Here is a 22,235-nt window from a genome sequence, read left to right on the forward strand (position 1 = left end):
CACTTAGAATGAGATCCTTCCTGCCTCACAAGTCTCCAGGTTGTATTCATCTTTTCAAGATTAACTCAAGGCCTAATTCCATATCCTGTTTCGAAAGCCGTCCCCAACTATTCACATTCATTCATCTTCAAGTTCTCGGGGCTCTAAGCTCCTGCAGCATCTGGGTACATGTCAATTACAGTCATAAAATGTAGAGAAATTTTACCTTAAACATGATTCGCATAGGCCCAGGTTTCTTTTCAAAGCCGTCCATATATGGTTTCTCAGTGCACCTCCCTATAGCCAACCGAGACATCCCTGTTCCGCTGGTACTATGCTCATATCTTCTGTGGCTTGATAATAGTATCCCCCTCTTTGATTTTGCTCATACTCTCATATCTATTTTCTTGAAAAAATCAAAAGTTTACTTAAACCTACAAACATAATCACAAGGAAGAAACCAAATTTAACTATTTTTCTGATCATTTATCTAAGCAGTTCTTCCATGGTAGTACTTTTCTTGGTTTCATTGGCTAGGATGGAAATATATGTTGCCATTGGGAAAATACATAGACATTACATAGATATACATGTATATATGTATATGTGTGTATACAGCTACAATGCTGCCTGTAAAATAAAATTAAATGAAATACATTTTACTCTTCTGTAGAAGATAGCAAAATATTTTCTATGTTAGGTCTCCTTTTAGTCTAAGGCATGCAGTTAATGCAGAAGGATCTAAATTGGTTTTTTAAATAAAATAAAAAAAATCACTCAGGATTTAATAGATTGTTGGTGTCAAAATATTTTACACTTCATTAAAATCTAACAGACAGGTATAAAGTCATTGTCACAGATGTGTAAAAGAAGTTTCTAAATTAAAGTCCTGATTCATCACTCATGCTCACTATGAGAACACTGAGGCCCGGAGCAGTAGCAAGAATTGACTATGTCACACATTAAACTGGTCACAAGGTTGGGCATAAAACCCATGCTCTCGGTTCAGTCATCCCTTCACTGCTTATTAATAGACATCCTATCAACTAAATTATAACCATTTTTATGTAACTGATTTAAAAATAAATATCAAAGCTTATGTATACAGTATTATATCATAATATTATAGTCACAATCAGCGCTTTTATGACCACATTAAATATCAGTCTCTCACACTCTCTGTAAACATGTTCTTCTATTAGTGTGTCAAAAATTCTAATGCCTGTATCCAAATGCTGAGCAAGGATTATAACAAGGTTTATAATTCCTTGTTTTGGAGCAAGACATAGGACACTGCAAGTATTTTTCTCTCTCTCTCTGGGTACTTGGAGACTTTCTCTCAAGATGAACATCTTGCCCAAGATGTATAATAGTTGTAATAGCAGGCATAACACAGGAGGTATTTAATATTAGCATATATCATATGCTGGGTTAATTAGCATATTTATTTTACCCTACTTTAAATGCTGTTATACTTACTTCTCCTGACATGGCATGATAATGTCCTTCAACAATACTCATTAGGTTAATATGCTCATTAATTTTTAAAAATTGGGTTCTAAAATATTTGTGGTTTTTTAAGGCTTAATTAAATGATTTAAAACATTTTAATGATACTCCCAATAAGCAGGAACCAAAAGCTGAATTTCAGCTAAATTAAACCATAGAAATGTATGAGAATCTCTCTCTTGTTTACTCTCTCTCTCTCTCTCTCTCTCTCTCCCTCTCCACACACACACACACAAACTTTTAAGTCTACCTTATTTAATTTTTTGGCTAAGTGTTGGTTCAAATGTATATTATATATTTATAAAAATTAAATGTAATTTAAGTGGATAAATCTCTGTCTTCAAAAATACTTATAACAAATAATATGTTCAAAGTTTAGACTTTGTTATAATGAAAATGATTAATGTAATGGTATCCTTATGATCATGTTTTCTGCTATTTATTAAAAATATATCAATTATTTAGACCTAAAAATATTTTAATAAAGTTAATGGTATACCCATATAACCCACATCCAATTTTCCCTGCTGTTAACATCTTTCACTAGTATGGTATATTGCTTAATAACTAATGAACCAACAGTGAAACATTATTTACTCAAATCAAATTTTATTCAGATTTTCTTAGTTTTTAACTAATGTTTTTAGTTCCCTAGCATTTTCTTAACTTTAATTACCTTAATAATTTTCAAGAGTGGGACAGTTTATAGATTATTTTTCTTATTTTGGGTTTACCTGATGTTTCTTCATGATGACACATTTTGTTCAGGAATGCCACAAGATTTATGTTGTGTTCTTCCTAGTATGTAAGAGAGACATACAGCATCAATGTGTTCCATTACTAGTAGTGTTAGCTTTTATTGATTTAGGCAGTTAGTGTCTGCCTGTTTTTTCTACTTTATTTATTAATTATTTTGTAATTGATAATTAGTAAGTACTTAAAACTATTTGGTGAGGAGTGACTGTAAGACTTTGTAAATATCCTGTTTTTCATCATATCTTCACTCACACTTTTATTAGTGATTTATGAAGCATTGATTTGTTAAGAAACCATTGATGAAAATGCAAATTATTGTGGTTGTATATATTTTCTACCTTTCATTTTTTGCCCTTTGATCACTTATTGATTGCTTTTTTTCACACATTATGAAATGCACTTACAATAAAGATTTGATTACTAATGAAAAGGTTAGCATACTGAAATCATGGTGAATATGGGAATTTATGAAATAATTTGTTTGCTGAGAACCAGCCTGTTTTTCAATAGCAGTAATTATTCAGTATGAGTCTTCTAAAATGTAGGCACCAGCTAGGTTTGATTTCTTTGTTTTTCTGTAAAATATCTCAAAAGCATTTTTCCTTGGGACTAAACATAATTTATCTTTGATGGAATACATCATCTAAATTGCATCATTTCAGATTATCTGTGTATCTTGGGTTTCCTTATGTGTCAGGTTATTTTATCTCCTCTTTCATTTCCCCTCTTCTCAAAAGTTTACTAATAGCAAATTATGAAATTTCTGAAATAATATATTTTATAGTGCTTGAGAATTAACACTTTGAAGTCAGACAGTTGGTGTTGCCCTCTTTATCTGCAAAATATTAGAATTATGACATCAAGCAGAAGCTCTCTTAGCCTAAAGTTGCTTAACTATAAAATAAGTATAATAACAAAAAATAATGTGACATGGTTGTATTAAGGATTAGCAGTGATGATGCGTTTTTACAGTAATTAGTACAGCTTTTGGCCATCTTTTCTTGCGAGCCAACTCTGACTTGGAAATATACTTTATAAGGAGTGATATATTTAAAAACCAAGGGATCTTCACAAATGATATGCAAAAAATAAATTTGTAAACAGGCAGTAATTAGTGGAGCATCATTAAGAATGCCACCTTTCCTCTCAATGGTGAAATGACATTATCTCTGAGTCTGTCCAACCTGAGCTTTCACTTTCCTGACCAAATTCTTTTAGCTTCGCGCTATTCTGTCACATTGCATCTGACTGTATCATCTCCTCCCATTTAAAACATGCATTTTTGAAAATCTGTTTTTATCAGAGTAATTCTGGTAGATGGAAGCGCACAGATGGCCTCCATGGTGAAGCATAGTAATGAGATTCTGTGTATAGTTAAGTATTTAAAAAACATTTTTACATGTTTTTATTATAATTTTTATATATAATTAGGTGATTTTTTTTATACACGTTAAATAAAAATTTTTGTTTAAGAAACATAGTCCACAATGTAGGAAACTTGATGAATATCTCCAGCTATTCATGGAATAAAAATCATGGGACCTTCAGAGCCATCCCCCGTCACAGAACTTCTCTGAATAGACAGTAATAGCATTTAATCTACAGCACCCAGAAGCTTCTGAGGGAAGAAACAAGACTAAGCCCTAGTTCCTTTCACTGGTCCCACTGCCTCTCCTCCAGGGAATTTGGAACATTCTTTCTGGAAAGCAGGATACAAACAAGTAAGGGAGGGAACAAGAAGAGAGTAAAGCCAGGGAAAGAAGCACATAAAATATGTTTTCTACTTTAAGCATGTAAATGGAATCAATGTTTCAGATGTTCTAAAGGAGTTAAGAATTCAACTATTTAACCTCCTTCAATTTTGAGAAGCTCTTATACACATATATTCAATTTAAGATTAATCATTCTTTCATTTTTATTAAAGAAGAGTAGAGCTACATATTACTCTCTCTAATAATAATCTCTTCTCTTATTTTGAAGATACTAATCTACATGAATTTGCCTTTAATAATTTTTTCAGAGGAAAGGATTTTCAACATTAATTATCTAGCTTCCATAATAAAAATGGAGTGAAGATTTTAATCACAGGCGCAAAAACTATTTATGTTAAAGGAACATGAAGAACAAATGTGATTTCTTTCTAATTTTTTTCTCTTTGATTTTAATGAATCACTGCAAGATAACATCCACTGATTTTGAATTTTAAAAATGTGTACTAATTGCTACCAATGCTAGAAAGATTTAAGATAAAATTCAAAGAGACTTTTGATTTGGACAAATGTTTGAATAAAACAAATGTTATATTAATGAGTTGATACAAAACCAATATAATGGTCATAGAAACAATACATAATTATAGCTTCACAGATATGTAACTTCATTATTGTGGGAAAAAGCTTAAGTTCTCAATGTGGTTCCACTAATTACTACCTGTTAACAAATTTATCACTCTATTTTATTGGTGAATACCCCCTTGGTTTTCAAATATCTCACTATTTCTATATCATCTGACTGCCACATGAAGATTTCAACACCCACATAATATTTAAAAATTCACAAAATACCAGTAATGAGAATAAGAGTAATATGTATATAGTTATATTTATGTAATATGTGTATTCACATAGATATGTACATAAAGAAAATTAATGAAATAGGATTTTGAAATCAACTATTTTAAAAAATCATTTTGTGTATTCCAACTCTTATTTTTCTTACATTTCATTGGAACCCTTTTTGTCTCACCAGACTTTCCATATTAGCACAAAATCCCTTGTCTACTTTTTCCTTAGCTATTTATATTAAATTAGTTTCAAATATTCCAAACCCTAGCTCATATCTGAGCAGGCTGACCATCTGTAGATCACGTATATAATGTATACAGCTTAATTACTGATCCATTTTAGTTCTGATGTTTTAATTCAGTAATGACACAGTTATTTTCTTTGGCAACAAATACCTTTGATGAAATACTTTAAGTTTGTTTTTTTAGATATCTGGAAACAAATTGTCATTCAATTTTAAAATTGCATAATTTAAAAATCAAATCATAGCTATATAAGGATGATAGAATTTTTATAGGAGAGAGCAATGTCTTTTGGGACAGAGGTCACACTAAAAATATATAAATATTGGCTTGGAAGCCTTTTAGTTAACTAACATTTCCACTAAACCCATCTCCCAATGGTCTTTCAGTGCCACATGTGCTATTTAAGCTGTCTCCTCTCACTTCATTCTCAGGTCTCTTTGACCTGCAGAAAGTCAAAAGTTTGCCTTTTAAAGATGCCTGCCTGGAGGACTGACTTTATAAATACCCACTGAATGAAGTGGGATGCTGAAATTTACCACTCTTGTACTTTGTACTTTTGGTATATTTTTTAAAATCATAATTGTATTTTGTTTATCTAAATCAGAGGCTACAAACTGAAGCAGTTACTGTGTCAGTGGATGTATTTTGTGCATTCCATTAAATGTATAATTTCATTATTTAAAATCTGTTGCCAACCTTAGCATGAAGAGGTTTCTTATAAAATTAGACTGTTGGAAGACCTAATAACATTGGTCCCTTATTCCATTATGCCAAATATTTGCTGGGGCTAAGCTGGTTCCATTAAGAACAGGCTTGTTGAAGGCGATACATAAGTAAGTTGAAATGTGACTAATAAGTAAGGACACTCAGCTAAAGCTTGAGGAATGGAGACCCTGGATGCAGGGACATGCTGTGCAAAGACCTACAGTTAAGACAAAACAACCGTGATTCTATGGTGGAGATCAATAAGAAATAAAGCCAAACACCAAATCTTGATTATATATGCCCCATTAAGTTTTGTTGTTGTTATTTTAATCCAAATGAAAATACATGACATCTCACCAAGTGCTGTCACATGAGGGCTTTCTATTCCACCAATACTCCAGGCACTGAACAAACGCCTAGCTTTCTTTCTCATCTGGTAGATGGGGCATCATTGTCTTCAACTCTCTTCCTTAAACTTGCCCTTTGCATGTAATTACGAACCTGGATGTCATTGAGCTCTCTGAAATGGCTTTTCATTTTAAAATAGAGTAACTCACTTCCACATACGATTTAAAATCTAGCTTGTAGATAATGCATCGAGGGCTTTTTTTAAGGAGGAACAACAGATGTATTTTCTCCACAGAGGCTAAGGTGCTAATGGTTATAAATTGGTCCAAATGTGCTTCGGTCTGAACCTGGGCCTTCTGTTTCTCTAACCTGGGCCTTCTCTCTCTCTATCCCAAAGCAAGGACCATGATGTTGGAAATTTCAGACTTGATAGGCTCTTACGTAAGGCTTGCAAGTGTTCTTTTAAATGCCTTCTGACCTGTGGTTGTGGGCAGCTGTCTACTCCTCTTTTGTGCAATAAAGGGCTGATTTTTGCGCTGGAACACTTCTGGCATGCTGATGATGGAATGAGAATTGACAGTTTTTCTTTTCTTTTCAGCTCACCCCAGTTGGCACCACAATATTTACAGGATTTGCAGGAGACAATGGAGCTACAGACATTGATGATGGCCCGAATGGACAGATAGAATATGTTATTCAGTACAATCCAGATGATCCGGTATGTAAATATCCATTGGTAATGTGACTTCACTATTAGGAATAAAATCGGCGTTTACTTCACCTGATACTTATTGTTTATTCTATTATTCAGCTCCTAGAACCACATTCGTAATACTAGTATAATTAAATATTATCTCAAAATCGCATTCTTTTAACGGTGTGCTGTACGGACTTTGAAAAGCTAATTTTTGGTGGTATTTCTAGGTAAGAATTTAAAATGTATGTTAGGTTTAATATGGCATTTTTAGTAAGTGTCCATTATGTTTGTGGGCCCCTAAGCATTCTAAAGAAATCACTGGACATGCTGTAACCACTGTGATTCACATACTTGATGGAATTTAGAAATTAATAAGTCTACAGTCGCCGCTACCACCGATGAAACCTAAGGTAGAGAAGAAGACAAAGCTTCTAGCTAGTTTTTTAGGCTGTTAAATTGTTTCTTCCAGTGATATATTATATTTAACAAAGATGAAATCAGAATTGTTTTGTTGAAGCTAAAGCTGGTGTCCTGACTGCCGTCTTTTCTTCCTCTTTTCCCAAGACAGCTTCTCAGAACATCATGGACTCCCCAAAGCACAGTTTTAAAATCACTTTTTAAATGAGTTTTCTAACTTAATACTTCTCCTTTATGTTACTATTAGGAATATGAAAAGTGGTGAAGATGATATTATATCCTTATTTTTAAATTATATATTTCTTATATAAGCTTTAAACAAACAAACAAAACGATTGTGCTTGTTCAACCTAAGACTTCACAGTAAGATCTACCTCACAAGTTTATGGTGAGAATTAAGTGAATTGTGAATTAATTTTCTCATTTTATTCTCACAAATCAATTGGTCATTAGTATCTCTAGTGCGCAGGAGAGAAAATGGCTCACAGGAGAAGCGATTTGCCTGGTATCACACAGGCACTTCTAAGCTATACAGTCAGAACTCTAATTTCAGAGTGGTATGTGCTCCATTCTTTCTCTATTGTGTTCTAATACAACAGTTGTGTTAAATTTTTCCAAAAAGTTAGATAATTAAAAATGAAAAAACAAAACAAAACAAAAAAACATGGGCATAGTAGGGTCTAGGGAAGATGGGGAAGGTGTAGAGTGTTATGGTTTTTCCCCTAAAAAATGTGTCTCCACATGTTTGTAGGAAAAGGCAGTGAAACCAAGAGATGGGGAAGTAATGAGAAAGTGTCATATAAAGACAGTAAGGATGAAGGGTTACCCAAGACATGGAGTGGAAAAGATCAAAGACATAGAGGAGAAAAGGGCAAGAGAAACAGGCTTTCCTTAAAAGTAGAAACAGACCGCTGACTGCACATTTTATTTCTAAACCATTTATTTTCTTTACTTTTTAGGCTTTTAAAAGAATTAATTATATGTGAGTGCCATGTTCCTAGCTTACATTTTGGGAAGGTCATTTCCTAATCTTTACTCCTCAAGTTGTAAAAATGAAACCTCCCAGCCAAGTATAGAATGGCCAAACCATTGTTTTTTAGGGAAACATTTATTACATTGCATTGAAAAACCTATCAGAGGTTTAGAAATAGTGTGAGATAAAATGTGCTACTTAGAATCTATCTTTTTGAAGTTTTGTGAGGCTGAAATTTCTTGTTAGCTGTGCAGTGGTTCCTTCTGAATGCTTTCTCTTTCAGGGATTTTTAGGCTTGGCATCAAATACAATACATACCTTTTACTGCCTACAGATTGGATAAGCCAATCAGCCACATGCAGTTTCTAAATTACATTTTTAAAAAAGTCCTTCAGCAAGCTAGCACTACAGTGAAATAAATAAAGACATTCTCTGGGCATGGTTCTAATTCAATGAGTCAAAATAAGACATCATGACAGCACTTAATTTAGGGCATATTGGAGGAGAAAACATGAACCAGTCACGTCCTTACAGAAAGAATCCATCTTTCGTCATCAGAGAAACTTAGTGTAAACCTCAGTGCCAGTTTTTTTCTCATATAAGATCTATGAGAAAGAAATACCTAATGATTTTAATATTCTACCACTGTTCTATTTTTAGTAATTCTGCTTATATTAAAAGGGACAAAATATTCTCCTACTAACTTCCTAATTTAAAAAAAGTATGTACTACAAACATATTTAACCAAAAATGTGGCCCCCTCTGGCTTCAAAAACCACAATTATAATTTCAAATTAATCTTACACTTTCAGTTAAATTATAAAACGTGTAGATTGCTCTGTTCTACTAAAAACTCTTAGAATTTTGTTGTTGTTTTGGGTTTTTTCATCTGATGCTACATTAATCACAAATTAATGACCTGGATTTCATTCAACTCACAAACATTTGGTTTGGCCATACATTATTTTAAACACTTTTTTGAGCCAATCATTAAATTTCACATTCAAATCTTGGTTTCTCTTCTCTCTTAAGAAATAGAAATATGACAACACTGATCCTGATTTCCAATAAGACAAGAATCAGCTAGAATTGAAAGGCTATGTTCTCATGAGGAATGAATCCCTCCTGCTCAGATAGTATTTGTATAGCTGCTTGTACCCCAAGGGGTTGCATTCCTTTACAGAATCCTCTTTATCCTTGGAGAAATTTGCAAAAGTCACTTCTGCCTTACAGTAATACAAAGTATTTTAAATCAATTCTTCCCAATAATTTAAACACTGGCCTTCAGTGTTTCTTATAAAAGAAGCCAATGGAAATTTGAACCATGTTTCCCAGTATGCAATGTACCATTTTTCTCTAGCTGTTCTGAAGTTTTTCTTTTAATCTTGAGTGTTTGCCACCTTAACCATGAAGTGCCAAAGTGTAGTGTTTTTGGTTTTAGTTTTGGTTTTTAATTATCTATTTTGGGGTAGATTACTGAACTTCTTTAATGTCTGAATTTGTCTTTCACCAGTTAGAGGAATTATCAGTCATTATTTGTTTAATATTTTCATGACGCTTCTTCTTTTGAGACTTCAATTACAAGGATGTTAGGCATTTAAATATTGATCTACAGGCACAAGCTGTTTTCAAATGTTTTCATTATATTTTAATCATGTATCTGCAACTGTCTATTTTCTACTGATGTGTATTCAAGTTCACTGTCTTCTCAGCCATCTCCATTCTGATGTTAAACATAAATCAATGGTGGTTTGTGTGTTTTTTAAAGTCAGATAGTATAATCTTCTGGTCTAGATTTTTCACATTTTTTATAGTTTCTATTTCTTGGTTGTGATTTTTCTTCTTTTCACTTATAATGGGAATATTACTTTTACATCTCTCAGCACAGAACTAGCTATAACTAGCTGATTTAAAATCCTTGTCTGCTTGTTCTAACATTGGTCTTCCCTGATTTTTTGTTCTCCTCTTGAAAAGAGATCGCATTTCTTGGTTCCTCATATATCAAGTTGTTTTGGACTCTGTCCTGGACATTGTCAATGTTATATTATGGAGAGACTCTTGAGTCCATTACATTCCTCTGAGAAGATTTTGTTTGATTGTTTATTTTAGCAGAGAACTTGGTTGGACTCAAAGTGAAAACTTCATGGGTACTGCTCTAATCTCAATTCAGTATATATATTTTTTCTTAGTTTGCCTGCTTTTAGTGTGTCCCATGCAGATGTGGTTTTAAGATCAATTAAATATTTGGACATAGATTTTTTTACTGAATTTATTGGGTGGCATTTGTTAATAAAATTATATAGGTTTCAGGTGTACAATTCTATAATACAGGGTGTCCGAAAAATGTATACACATACACTTTTTGATAACTCAATTGATGTTTCTTTCTTTTCAGATTTAACCCATTGGAATTAATAATTATCCAAAGTGTCTACACGTTTTTGGGGGCTACCCTGTATATCATCTATACTTTGCATTGTGTGTTTACCACCCAAAATCAAGTCTCCTTTCATTACCATTTACCCCCTTTCACCTTCTGCCTCCTCCCACCCCCTTTCCCTCTGGTAATCACCTTACTGTTGTCTGTGTCTATGAGTTTGTTTCTATTTTGTTTGTTTATTGTGTTCATTAGATTCCACATATAAGTGAAATCATATGGTACTTGTCTTTCTCTGACTAGCTTATTTCACTTAGCATAATATGCTCCAGGTCCATCCCTGCTGTCGCAAAAGATAAGATTTCCTTCTTTTCATGCCGAGTAGTATTCCGTTGTGTAAATGTACCACAGTTTTTTTACCCACTCATTTACTGATGGGCACTTGGGCTGCTGCCACATTTTTGCTATTGTAAGTAACACTGTAATGAGCATAGGGGCACATATATTCTTTCAAATAAGTGTTTCCGTTTTCTTCGAATATATTCCCTGAAGGGGAATCGCTAGGTCGTAAGACAGTTTCATTTTTAATTTTGTACGGAAAGTTCATATTGTTTTCCACATCAGATGCACTAATCTGCATTCCCAGAGACAGTGCATGAGGGTTTCCTTTTCTCTACAGCATCCTCTCCAACACTTGTTGTTTGTTGATTTATTAATGATTGTGGTTCTGATAGGTTGAGGTGTTATCTCATTGTGGTTTCTATTTTCATTTCTCTCATGATTAGTGAGGCTGAGCATCTTTCCATATGTCTATTGGCCATTTGTATGTCCTCTTTGGAGAAGTGTCTATTCAGATGCTTTGACCATTTTTTAATTCGATGGTTTGGGATTGAGTTTTATTTTTTAATAAATTTTGGATATTAACCTGTTATCAGATATATCATCAGTGAGTGTGTTCTCCCATTCAGTGAATTGTCTTTTCATTTTGTTAGTGGTTTCCTTTGCTGGGCAAAAACATTTTAGTTTGATGTAGTCCCATTTGTTTATTGTTTCTTTTGTTTCCTTTGCCTGAGGAGACATATCAGGAAAAATATTGTTGTGAGAAATGTCCAAGATTTTACTGCCCATATGTTCTTCTAGGATTTTTATGGTTTCAAATATGACATTTCAGTTTCTAATCATTTTGAGTTTATTCTTGTTTATGATATAAGAAGGTAGTCTCGTTTTATTTTATTTTTTTGCATGTATCTGTCCAATTTTTTCAACACCATTTATTGAATAGACTATCTGTACCCCATTCTTGCCTTCTTTGTCAAATATTAATTGACCATAAAGGCATGGGTTTATTTCTGGGCTTTCTATTCTGTTCCATTGATGTATGTGCCTGATTTCATGTCAGTACCATGCTGTTTTGATTACTGTGGCCTTGCAGTATAGTTTGATATCAGGCAGCATGATTCCTCCAACTTTGTTCTTCTTTCTCAAGATTGCTGTGGCTATTCAGGGTCTTTTGTGGTTCCATAAAAAATTTTTGGAATATTCGTCCTAGTTCTGTGAAATACATCATTGGTACCTTGATGGAGAGACTATTTTATCAATCTTCTAAATGGCACTGATACACAAGAGTGATGTAAGGACTTTTTAAGGATGAGAGACTGATCTTATAAATTATATTATTTCAAGGCGTAAAGACACCATCTTACACTGAGGGAAAGAATGTTGGAGTTTACCCTTATGATATGCATGTTACCAGGAAGAAACTCCATTCCAGACAGGGAGGAGACTTAACTAATGAGCAGCAGTTCTCAGGCCTGAATAAAAAATAACCTATAACAATTTCTTTTTTTTTAATTTTTACAAAAACAGTGTTTGGATTTAATAGTTGTATTTAATACTTGAAAATGCTGAGAATACAGAATTGGCACCAGTGTTGAAAAAGGATATTATGTAGAATCACAACTTGGAATGATTGAACCCTTTGGTGATAAAACAAATGCTTAAAAGATAATAGAGAAGATTTTCAGATACCTAGATTTTGATTTAAGCGTAATATATAAAAAAAAACTATTAAAGGAACAAGTTTCTTGGTTATCACTATCAAAGGACTGATAAAATGCATAGATCAGAATAAAAAGGTTTTAGAAGTAAGAATAGTAAATCTGAAGCACACACTCATGTTCTATTTTCAGATGATAAGCATACTCTCTGCAACTTTAAAGGAGACTAAACTACACTATCAAATTCCCTAATGCATCTTAAATTCAGATGATTTTTGGATCCGTATCTTTAACTATTTGCAGACATCCAACGACACCTTTGAAATCCCCCTCATGCTGACTGGAAACGTCGTGTTAAGGAAGAGACTCAACTATGAAGATAAGACGCGCTACTATGTCATCATTCAGGCTAACGTGAGTATTCAATTCCTCTTACTTTTCTCCGGTGAACTTATGAAGCAAAGGACTTGTTTAAAATGTATAAGTGCTCTTACAGCGCTCAGTGTAATTTGCGGCCTCAGCGGGGTAGCCCTGCCCACAGGGTAATTTGTATATGATATTCTCCTACATGGCCAATGAGATGGAATGGGGTGTGAAGATTGTAAACTTCACTCTCTGAACCACTTGTACCCACTCTTCAATAATTGGTTTTTAGCTCATGCTGAAGTGTTCTCAAATCATGATCCTCCAAACAACTGAAGTAGAATCACTTTGGGAGCATATTAAAAATGTAGATTCTTGGACCAAACCTCAGACCCTCTGAATAAAAATTTTAGAGGGTAGAAGTGGAAGACCTGCATTTTTTATTAGCTCCCCAGGGGATTCCAAAGTGCACTAAAAGTAGAGAACTGCTGGATTGGAAATATTTTCCCTCATGATGATGTGTGAACAGTAGTAACAGAAAGCCTGAAAAACATTTGCTTATACAGCTTTGGCATTTATTATTATTATTAATATTATTATTATTGTAATAAAATCCTTAGATTCGTTCAAATGTTGGTTTGACAGCTCAAGTATATCACCAAGGATTTGGGTTCCTTCTATCCTTAAATTCTGCCCTTCCCCAGAAATTTGGTTATTTTTCCAATGCCTTGTGTGCCCAGTGCTTGTGAATATTATAGCCATAAGCACAACTGAGTGTAAGCAAGTGGAAAGAGTGGTAGAGCAGGACTCTTTCTATGTTTGTTGATTCTGGCTCCTTTTACCTGAGAGGACACTGTCCCAGTGTCCTTTCCCACCCAGCTTCCCCATACAGACCTGGATCACATAGTCAGTGTAGCAGAAAGGAAAGCTGAAGAAGTCTGTGTGTGGTAAAGGGGCTGAGATCATCATCTCTGGATGACAGCAAGTATGGTTCATTTTTCTGGGGCTGGGCACATTAATGGCCTGAAAAATAAAATTGACCTGAAAAATAAAATTGTTGGCAGTGAGAAGAATGGAGCTAGTATTTTAGGAATAAAAATTAACAAGACTGGCCACAGATAGCTCTAAACATTAAAAAAGTCCCATAGTGAGTGCCAGGGCCACCCATATTCTCTAAAGGTCGTGAGACTCTGAAGCCATCTTGTGTCTTTAAGGACCCTATGCATTGTAACCTTAGCCATATACTGTAGCAGAACAGGAAGCCAGCGGGGAGTGGCAAATGGAAAGAATCCTCCACCAGCTATTCTGAACACGTTTACAGCGGTCCCCCTTGTCTTCAGTTTCCCTTTCTGTGGTTTCAGTTACCCTCCATCAACCATGGTCTGACAATAAAGAAGAATGTCCACAGTCTCTACTTTTTCAATATGTAATTTACTTAAGTCAGTGGGTTATTAGAGCTGAAAAGCTGGCTCATACTTGCTTGGGGTCAGTTGTGGGTATCTCTTCCCAAGTCTGAGTTCAGTGACCTCACATTTGTGACCATAGTGGGAGAATTTACAGTTTGAAAAGTGGCAAATACTACAAATCAGAGATTCTTGTCTCAGAGAGCTGATTGATAAACATTTACTACTTCGCTTATACCAGTGTGTGTGTGTGTGTGTGTGTGTGTGTGTATAAATCTTTGTGTTTATATAGGATAATGATATCATATATTTAAAATATATATTTCATTTTTTTATGTCTTTATTACTTTATTGATAGTATGTAAAGCAATATACAAAGTAAACCATGTACATTAAAAATCTGTGTGAATTATAAGGAGAGTTGAAATATGAGCAATCAACTAAAGTAGATGGTATCTAAGAGGCTAGATGTATAGTAAGAAATACTGAACATTACTCAGCTTTGGCCTGGCTTTGCTTATGGTACAAATATTTGATTGATTTGCAAAGGGGACCATTCAGATTTCATAGAAGGTTTCTTTTTATCTATGTGAACATGTTATATTCTTGATTAAGTTGGAAGTATCTTGGTTGACCCATATTAAAAAACATGCCACTTGTTTTTTGAGAATATTTGCAACGTTATTAACCACACATTTTATTTTCAATATGAATATGCAATGAGAGAATGGTATGTTATATAGAAAAAAAGCAAAATAAAATCTCAGAAAGGAATTTCAGAGAAGTATAAAAATCAAGGGGGTTAAAAAAATATATTTCTATACTAAAAAAAGAAAATAAAGGGGGTTTTCTTTTTTTGAAATTTCCAATACATTCTATAACCACAGACTCTAATTTTGATGTTATCCTAAGTCAGAAGCAATCAAGCTCATCTCTATACATAGATTTTCTTCAAAGATCCTCTCTTTTGTATAAAACTTTTATCTTGAGGGATAAGGGCTATTTACTCAAGAGCCCTTAAATAATTATCAGAAATAAAAAGTTTACAATTTATTTAGAATCATAGCAAGAATGATTTCTGAATTATTTTATCAAAAGCAGACTATTCTCTATTTTATCAAATATCAAAAGTCTAGAGGAGTGACACCTGCTGTCTTTAATAAAAAATGTAATTTCTAAAAATACAGAACTACAATTTCATTCTTAGCTCTGTCTTTTCTCTTAATGGCTAAGCATATTGTTTAAGTGTGTAAACTGTAGGAGCAGAAATCTTTTACCTCATTCCCTTCTAGCTTTTTTTTGGCTGGCCTAAAAAGACAGATTAACAGGAGGAAAACAAATTTAATTTTATATGTACAAGAGCCCCATTAAAAAATTTAAGACTAAAAGAAGTAACTTTTATAGCTTTGGACAAGGAAACAGTAAATTTGTGAAGAATTGGCAAAACAGAGGGGTTTGGGCTTGGGGTAGTAAATCAGTGAGGATTAACAAGGCTTGTTTATAGCCTTCTGAGTCCTAAAATTTCTTTTTCTGGTGATAAGAATGCCTTCTGCCTTCTACCTTCTACCTAAGGGTACAGGTAGGGCACTTTTCATACGGGAGATTTATTTCCTGCTTTCAGGAGGGCAAAGGGGGTCAGAGTGTTGTTCTTGTGCAGGCTGTTTCTTATGAAACGTTAATTCAGAATAATCAGTATACCAAAGTGGCATATGTCAGGGTGGTTTATTGGGCTTCCTTCAAAACATTGCAATTATTTGGGCTTGGATATAAAAATCAATACTATACTTTTATATTCAACCCATGTAAACAACATTTCAGAAAAGCTCCTACCCTGGCCTGTCTACTTCCACTGACCTGTGGAATAAGTGCTAATTTTACACCCATTGTTTGTAGCTCTGCCCATGTCTTGGGCATATTCTGGGGAGTGGGGCTGAAATGGGAGAATGGTGGTCAATGGTTTAACTTTTATAAAATTCCCAAGTAATGAAGATAGGTAAGCATGTGGACATATAAACTCTGTTACTACCCTGTCTACTAGTATGCATAAACATTTTAAAAATAGGTAAATGTTTTGAACAAAAGCACAATTTCAAGGAAAAAACTAAAAGAGAACACTTCTAAAGTGATTTAGACCAAGGCAATATTGTTGCTGCTATTTTCCTGTTTTGAATCTAGAAATTTAACAGAATCAACCTGCTAGCATAGGTTTTAAATTTTCAGTGAGTGATATTTTATCTGTCATTGGTGAACAGAAGCAAGACGAACACCTCTGCGGTCTCGGGTAACTGAGTTATGGTCAAAAGACTCAGGGCAGCTCTAATTATGTTGAAACATTTTTTTTTTTTCTTTCTACTGGAAATACCTGATAAGGTAATGAAAGAGTCTTTAATATATGTATCTATGAGTGAGTGTGGTAGGTGCTTCTAGCTATTTTATTAAATTACAGACTACTTGAATACTGAGTATGTAAATGTTAAAAGTCTCTTTATTTCAAGTCTCTTATGACATTGCCTCAAAAATAAATCAGAACTTTGGCATGTTTTCCTCACACTTGTTTTAAAACCAGATTACATATAATTTCATAGTATTTTTTAGAGTCCACATCTTCCTGGCCCCACTCCATCCAATCAATATTAAATGTAATACACTTCTAAATACAGAGCAGGTAATGATTGAATTAGAAGCTAGCATTTATCTAGTTTGATCAAAGAATAGTGGGCACTTCAACTCTTTTACAGAAATCCTTTCACTTGAGATGAGGAAGGAATTGACGTCATACTTATCATCTGAGAGTTAGAGGTACCTTATTGCTTTTACATTACCACAGTTGAAATATTTTCAGTTTTATAAAATTGTGCTTCGTAAAAAAAGTGGATTGTGACAATAAATTAGTTATCTCTGAGCTATTTATAAAAGTAACTTTCTTTGCAGGCCTACTTAAAGCACACATCTCTTTAAAAACACATTTTCTTTCTTGCACTGTATTGATGAAAATTGCTACTTATGCAGTAAATAATTCATTCAAAAGAAAGAGGTGTCTTTGATATGCTGACATTATGGTATAGTATGACTCTGAAGAGTTGTACATGATATAGGGGCAGAGAATTGGAGGTTTTCAGTCAAGAAGCTAAGGGTTCGGGGACCAGGTCAATATCACTTCCCTGTGAGGCATTAACTGAATGCTCCTGCTATGCTCAGATCCCACGTTCTGATGAAATTGCTTATAGTTTTCTTGATTCTTTTTTGAAGATATGTGTAAGCTTTTAAATTCCTACATGTCAGTTTTTATACTTGGTTATTCTCACAATTATGGATGCTAACTAAAGGTTTTATGTAATTAAATGTTTAATGTTAGCATATGTATAAATGATATAAAAAATAGCACTACACATTGTGAAAACACAAAATAAACCTCCTTGCATAACTTTAAAAATAGATGTATTTTTTTTTTGTCATCACATTTCCTAAATTAATAAAATATCTTATTTGTAAATGGAGAGTTGGTAAGAGCTGGGGTGGGAGTTATCACAAGGAAACAAAACTTTTATTATTTATTTTTATTGTCTATATTAGAGCATGTATAGTAACTAAACTTATGGTGTAATCATTTCACAATATATGTAAGTCAAGTCATTATACTATACTCCTTAAACTTATACAGTACAGTGCTATATGCCAGTTATATCTCAATAAAAATAGTAAAAAAACAAAAACAAAAAAAAAAAACCCACAGCAACAGCAAAAATAACTGTTCTCTTGGCAATATATGTCTAATGAAAAAGAGAGAAAGTTGAAATGTGATTCCCATTACTTCTACAAGGACACTTCTCTCAGCAGTTATAACTTTTTAGAACCCCAAAGAATGGAGAAACAAAACAGTTCTCGTTTAGAAATTTGGAACACTAGGTTATTTTAATGATGTCATGGAGATAAGTAATGTTCTCAAAATACTTTATAATACAAAAATTATGCAAGACATACAAAAACATTTCTTTAATAAGAGTGCACCAGGCCTAGTAGGTTTTCTTTTCTTCCCTTTATTTTCCTCTTCATTTTTCTTTTCTGAGGTGTGTTCTTATAATAACCCAAATTCATCTAATAAACCTAAATAGCTTAAAGTATAAAAAAAAGAAAATTGGGTTGGAGGAATCAAGGACTGTCTTTGTTTGCTAATTGGTCTTCTCAAAGGAGGAGTAAAGGTTCTTGTGTCTTCATGATGGGAGATAGCCTCACAATTTGGAGCAAGCCTCCTATTCTCCTACCCTCTCACAGTGACCGGGAGATAGGGGTTCTGTCTTCCTTGATGATTACATTTAGAAGGGGTGATTCCTAGGTCCTTGAGAAGCATCTTGGGTTATATAACTGGCAAAAGTTTGAGCTGGGATGAACATCTGGGTGCATATATCTTTTTGAATTTGTGTTTTCATTTTTTTTGAATAAATAGCCAGAAGTAGAACTAATTGTTGGGCTGTGTGGTAGTTCTATTTTTAATTTTTTGATGAATCTTAATAATATTATAATAGCTATTTAGTGAAAGATGATTACTAGACTTAGTGTGGTGATTATAAGGCATATAAATGAGGAATCATCTTGTACACTGAAAGTAAAATAATATTGTACGTCAGCCATACTTTCACTTAAGAAAAACTGAGCTAGGAGAAGATTCAGGTGCAGGTTTTCTAAAGTAAATGCTCTGGGAAAAGAGAGGTCAGGTGACTGTCATCGGGAGACACCTGTCTAGAGTTTAGTCAAAGTGAGGAAAATGTTAAGTCTGTTGTGTTGGGTTTTTTGTTTTTTTCTTCCTCACAGGACCGTGCACAAAATCTGAATGAACGGCGAACCACAACCACCACCCTCACAGTGGACGTTCTGGATGGAGATGACTTGGGTCCAATGTTTCTTCCTTGTGTCCTTGTGCCAAACACTCGTGATTGTCACCCAGTCAAGTATGAAGCTGCCATACCTGAGTTGAGAACTCCAGTGAGTATACCATATTCTTTCCTCTTCACTTACACCTCTTCAACCCCAGTGAGATCCTGATCAAGTATTTTGCAGACTTACTAGGTGAGAATGGCAAACTTTACTATATGGGTGTTGAAAATATTGATGCCCAAATCCAGTTTTGGAGACAATGGACAAAATTCTGGTTACAATGCATAATTATGTCATCTACAAAGTAGAGAGTATGAAGCAACAGCCCATTTTACAATGATTATTTTATTTTTTCCACCTATATCATAACAGAGTTCAGTTCCCAATATGTTCTATGAGACTCTGGAAAATAACTCCAGCATTTCCTAAAATTCACATGTAAACATGCGATCCTCAATCAGAGGACACACAGGTCAACAGGATATTCTTTAGCCTCTTAAAGTTCTGAAATGTTACTGGAGATTATGCTTAGCGATTTGGAGATGGAAGCTAATGAATCCTGAAAGCAAATATTTATCCCTAAATATGTACTTTAAAGGAGCAGAAAAGCAAGGTATGAAATATATGTTTTCTACACTTGACTCTGCATCTAATTTTTAAAATTCTAATCGAGCTATAAATTGCTGTCAACTTGGAATTCACAATTTGGACCTCCCTGGGTGATAAATACTAGTGCCTAAGAATAAGAATTATAAGGCATGTATATATCCTGGTTAGGCTAAAATATTAATTTATTATTTAGAAGTAAAGTCTATCAGTTCTCTTTTAGAAAAGTCAAATTCCTACGAGTCAAAGGTTTTACTAATGGCTTTGTAATTCCTCTGGGAAGCACTAAGTTTTCTGGGTGTCCTGGCCCATGATGTCAGAATTTGTTGGAAGGTATTTGATTTTTGTTCTCAGACTTATGAAGATTGTGGTTTTTGGGATCCTCACTGTATTTGAGATTTTTAAATAATAAAACAGAAATTTAGTCTCCTAAATGTAAGTTACATTGTACTCTACCTGCTTCAAAGTGTTGTCACCCAATATTTTATTTACAATAGAGCTTAAACAGTTGAGGATTGTTTTTGTGTCTATTGGCATAAATGACTACTGTTTTAGTTAGTTTATATGAACAAAAAAGCTGGAGAAAAAAGAAGAAATGTTATGATGTGCATTAAAGAAAAGATAAATATTCAGCTAAATGGATAATTTTTCAGACAGAAAAGCTAATGTAAAATTTGTCTGGACACATAGTTGTAGATTACCTTAAATTATACATCACGATATTTTGTTGAATACCAGTAAAAAGACTCTTAATGACGGTGGACATGAAACTTTTCTTGGAAGGCTTAATTGAAATCATGAGGAAAAATACTATGTTTAGTGTTATTTTATTTTTCCGAGTTAATTTATATAGCTTGTGTACCAGTGAGATCTCAAGAGAAGGGGTGTACTGATATAATATGACTAAAATCAATGTTCAATCTGACTGTCTAACAGTACTTGACGTATTGAAAGAAGTAAAGGAAGACAGAGGTTGCTGCCTGGGAAGCAGAGTGGATTGATTTTCTAAAGGATCTTGGAGCCTCCCTTCTTTTTTCTTCCAGGTTACAGATTAAGCATCTCTGTCGTAGTTACAGACTTTCATGCTAGAGACAAGGCCATGCTCCAGATTTGGAGTAAAAATATAAATTATAATAATGACTAATGGTTATATAGAATGTTCAGTTCATCACGAACTGTGCTAAACTCTACAAAAATATTAACTGAAATCCATTTGCATAGTTACTATTATGGTCAATTTACAGATGAGATTTCTGAGATACAAAGTTTAAGTAACTTTCCATGGCCTTACAACTAACAAGTAAAAGAAGTTTTCTTTTAAAATCATGTATCTCGAACTAAATGTTATGCTATGATCAAATTTTATGCTTCATCATCATTTTAATAGATTGGCCCATTCTTTAACATTCTGTGAAACAAAGAGGATTTTAATTTTACATATTTAAATAATGATGGCAAATATTTATCCATTAAAGGGTATATTTTATTGCTGTGCAGAAAAAATGTGATTATGTGTACTTGCAAAATTAGGCAGTCATTCTGATAGTCACTGCATAATAAACCACCAAATGAGAATTTTTAAATTTGATCATAAAGCTGAGATTTTGGCAGACTTGAAGAAACACTTCATTTCTGCTCCACACAGAGTTGGCTGAGGCACCTTGACTGAGAGCTAGGTCCCTCTTTCAGAGTGGTGAATTTAGGAAGCTGATTCTGGCTGTGGGCTCAAGCTCAGACAGGGCAATGAACTTGAGGCTTTATTTCTACTCCATGTGGGCCTCTCCTAGGCTGCCTGTTTCCTCCCAGCAAGGCACTGGCTTCCAAGAACAAACTTCCTGAGAGAATTACTCAGAACTTTTATGAACTAGCCTTGTAATTTGCTTTGTTATGTCTGCTGTAGTCAAACCTCTGCCAGATTCAAGAAATATGATGATATATCATCCCCTGATGGGAGGAGTGTCTTAATCACATTGCAAAAAGAACATATTGGGAAGGAAATTTTACTGTGGAGATCTTTGGAAAATACAATCATTCATAGTGCTGGTATCAGGTTTCCATGAGCTCTTCCACAAGTTATCTTGGACCCCCTCTGATTACCAGGGTTTAAGAAGCAGAGCTAGTTTTTGAGATTCACATTCAAATTGTTGTTCTTATCTCTGTTCTTCCATTCTTTTTTATTTTATTTTCCTTTACATATTTTGCTAAAATTTCTGGAAATTTCAATAAGTAAGATCTTGCTATTTAGGGCAAGAGAACTAACCATTTATGTCAGCTAAACAGGACATGATGACTCTAATTACATACTTGCTGATCCTTTCCTGAATTAATTTTTCAAATTTTGAAGCTTTGACACCTGCTCACCTTCTTTGTAAAATTTTCCACCAGTTACCTCAGTGGTGTTTTTGACTTGAGGAACCATTCTAA

At 33.9% G+C, this 22,235-nt stretch overlaps 1 protein-coding gene across 1 annotated transcript in view; it reads left to right on the plus strand.

The window, feature by feature from the left end:
• Positions 1 to 22,235, plus strand: part of PCDH15 (protocadherin related 15) — a 904,849-nt gene that overhangs the window by 614,269 nt on the left and 268,345 nt on the right. The window contains exons 9-11 of the mRNA XM_081159054.1: positions 6,705 to 6,824; positions 12,871 to 12,981; positions 19,143 to 19,313. Of these exons, the coding sequence (XP_081015180.1) occupies positions 6,705 to 6,824; positions 12,871 to 12,981; positions 19,143 to 19,313 (402 nt within the window). The remainder of the gene's footprint in view (positions 1 to 6,704; positions 6,825 to 12,870; positions 12,982 to 19,142; positions 19,314 to 22,235) is intronic.

The sequence above is a fragment of the Miniopterus schreibersii genome (genome assembly GCF_964146895.1).
Source record: "Miniopterus schreibersii genome assembly, chromosome: 14".
In the NCBI taxonomy this organism is placed as follows: Eukaryota; Metazoa; Chordata; class Mammalia; order Chiroptera; family Miniopteridae; genus Miniopterus; species Miniopterus schreibersii.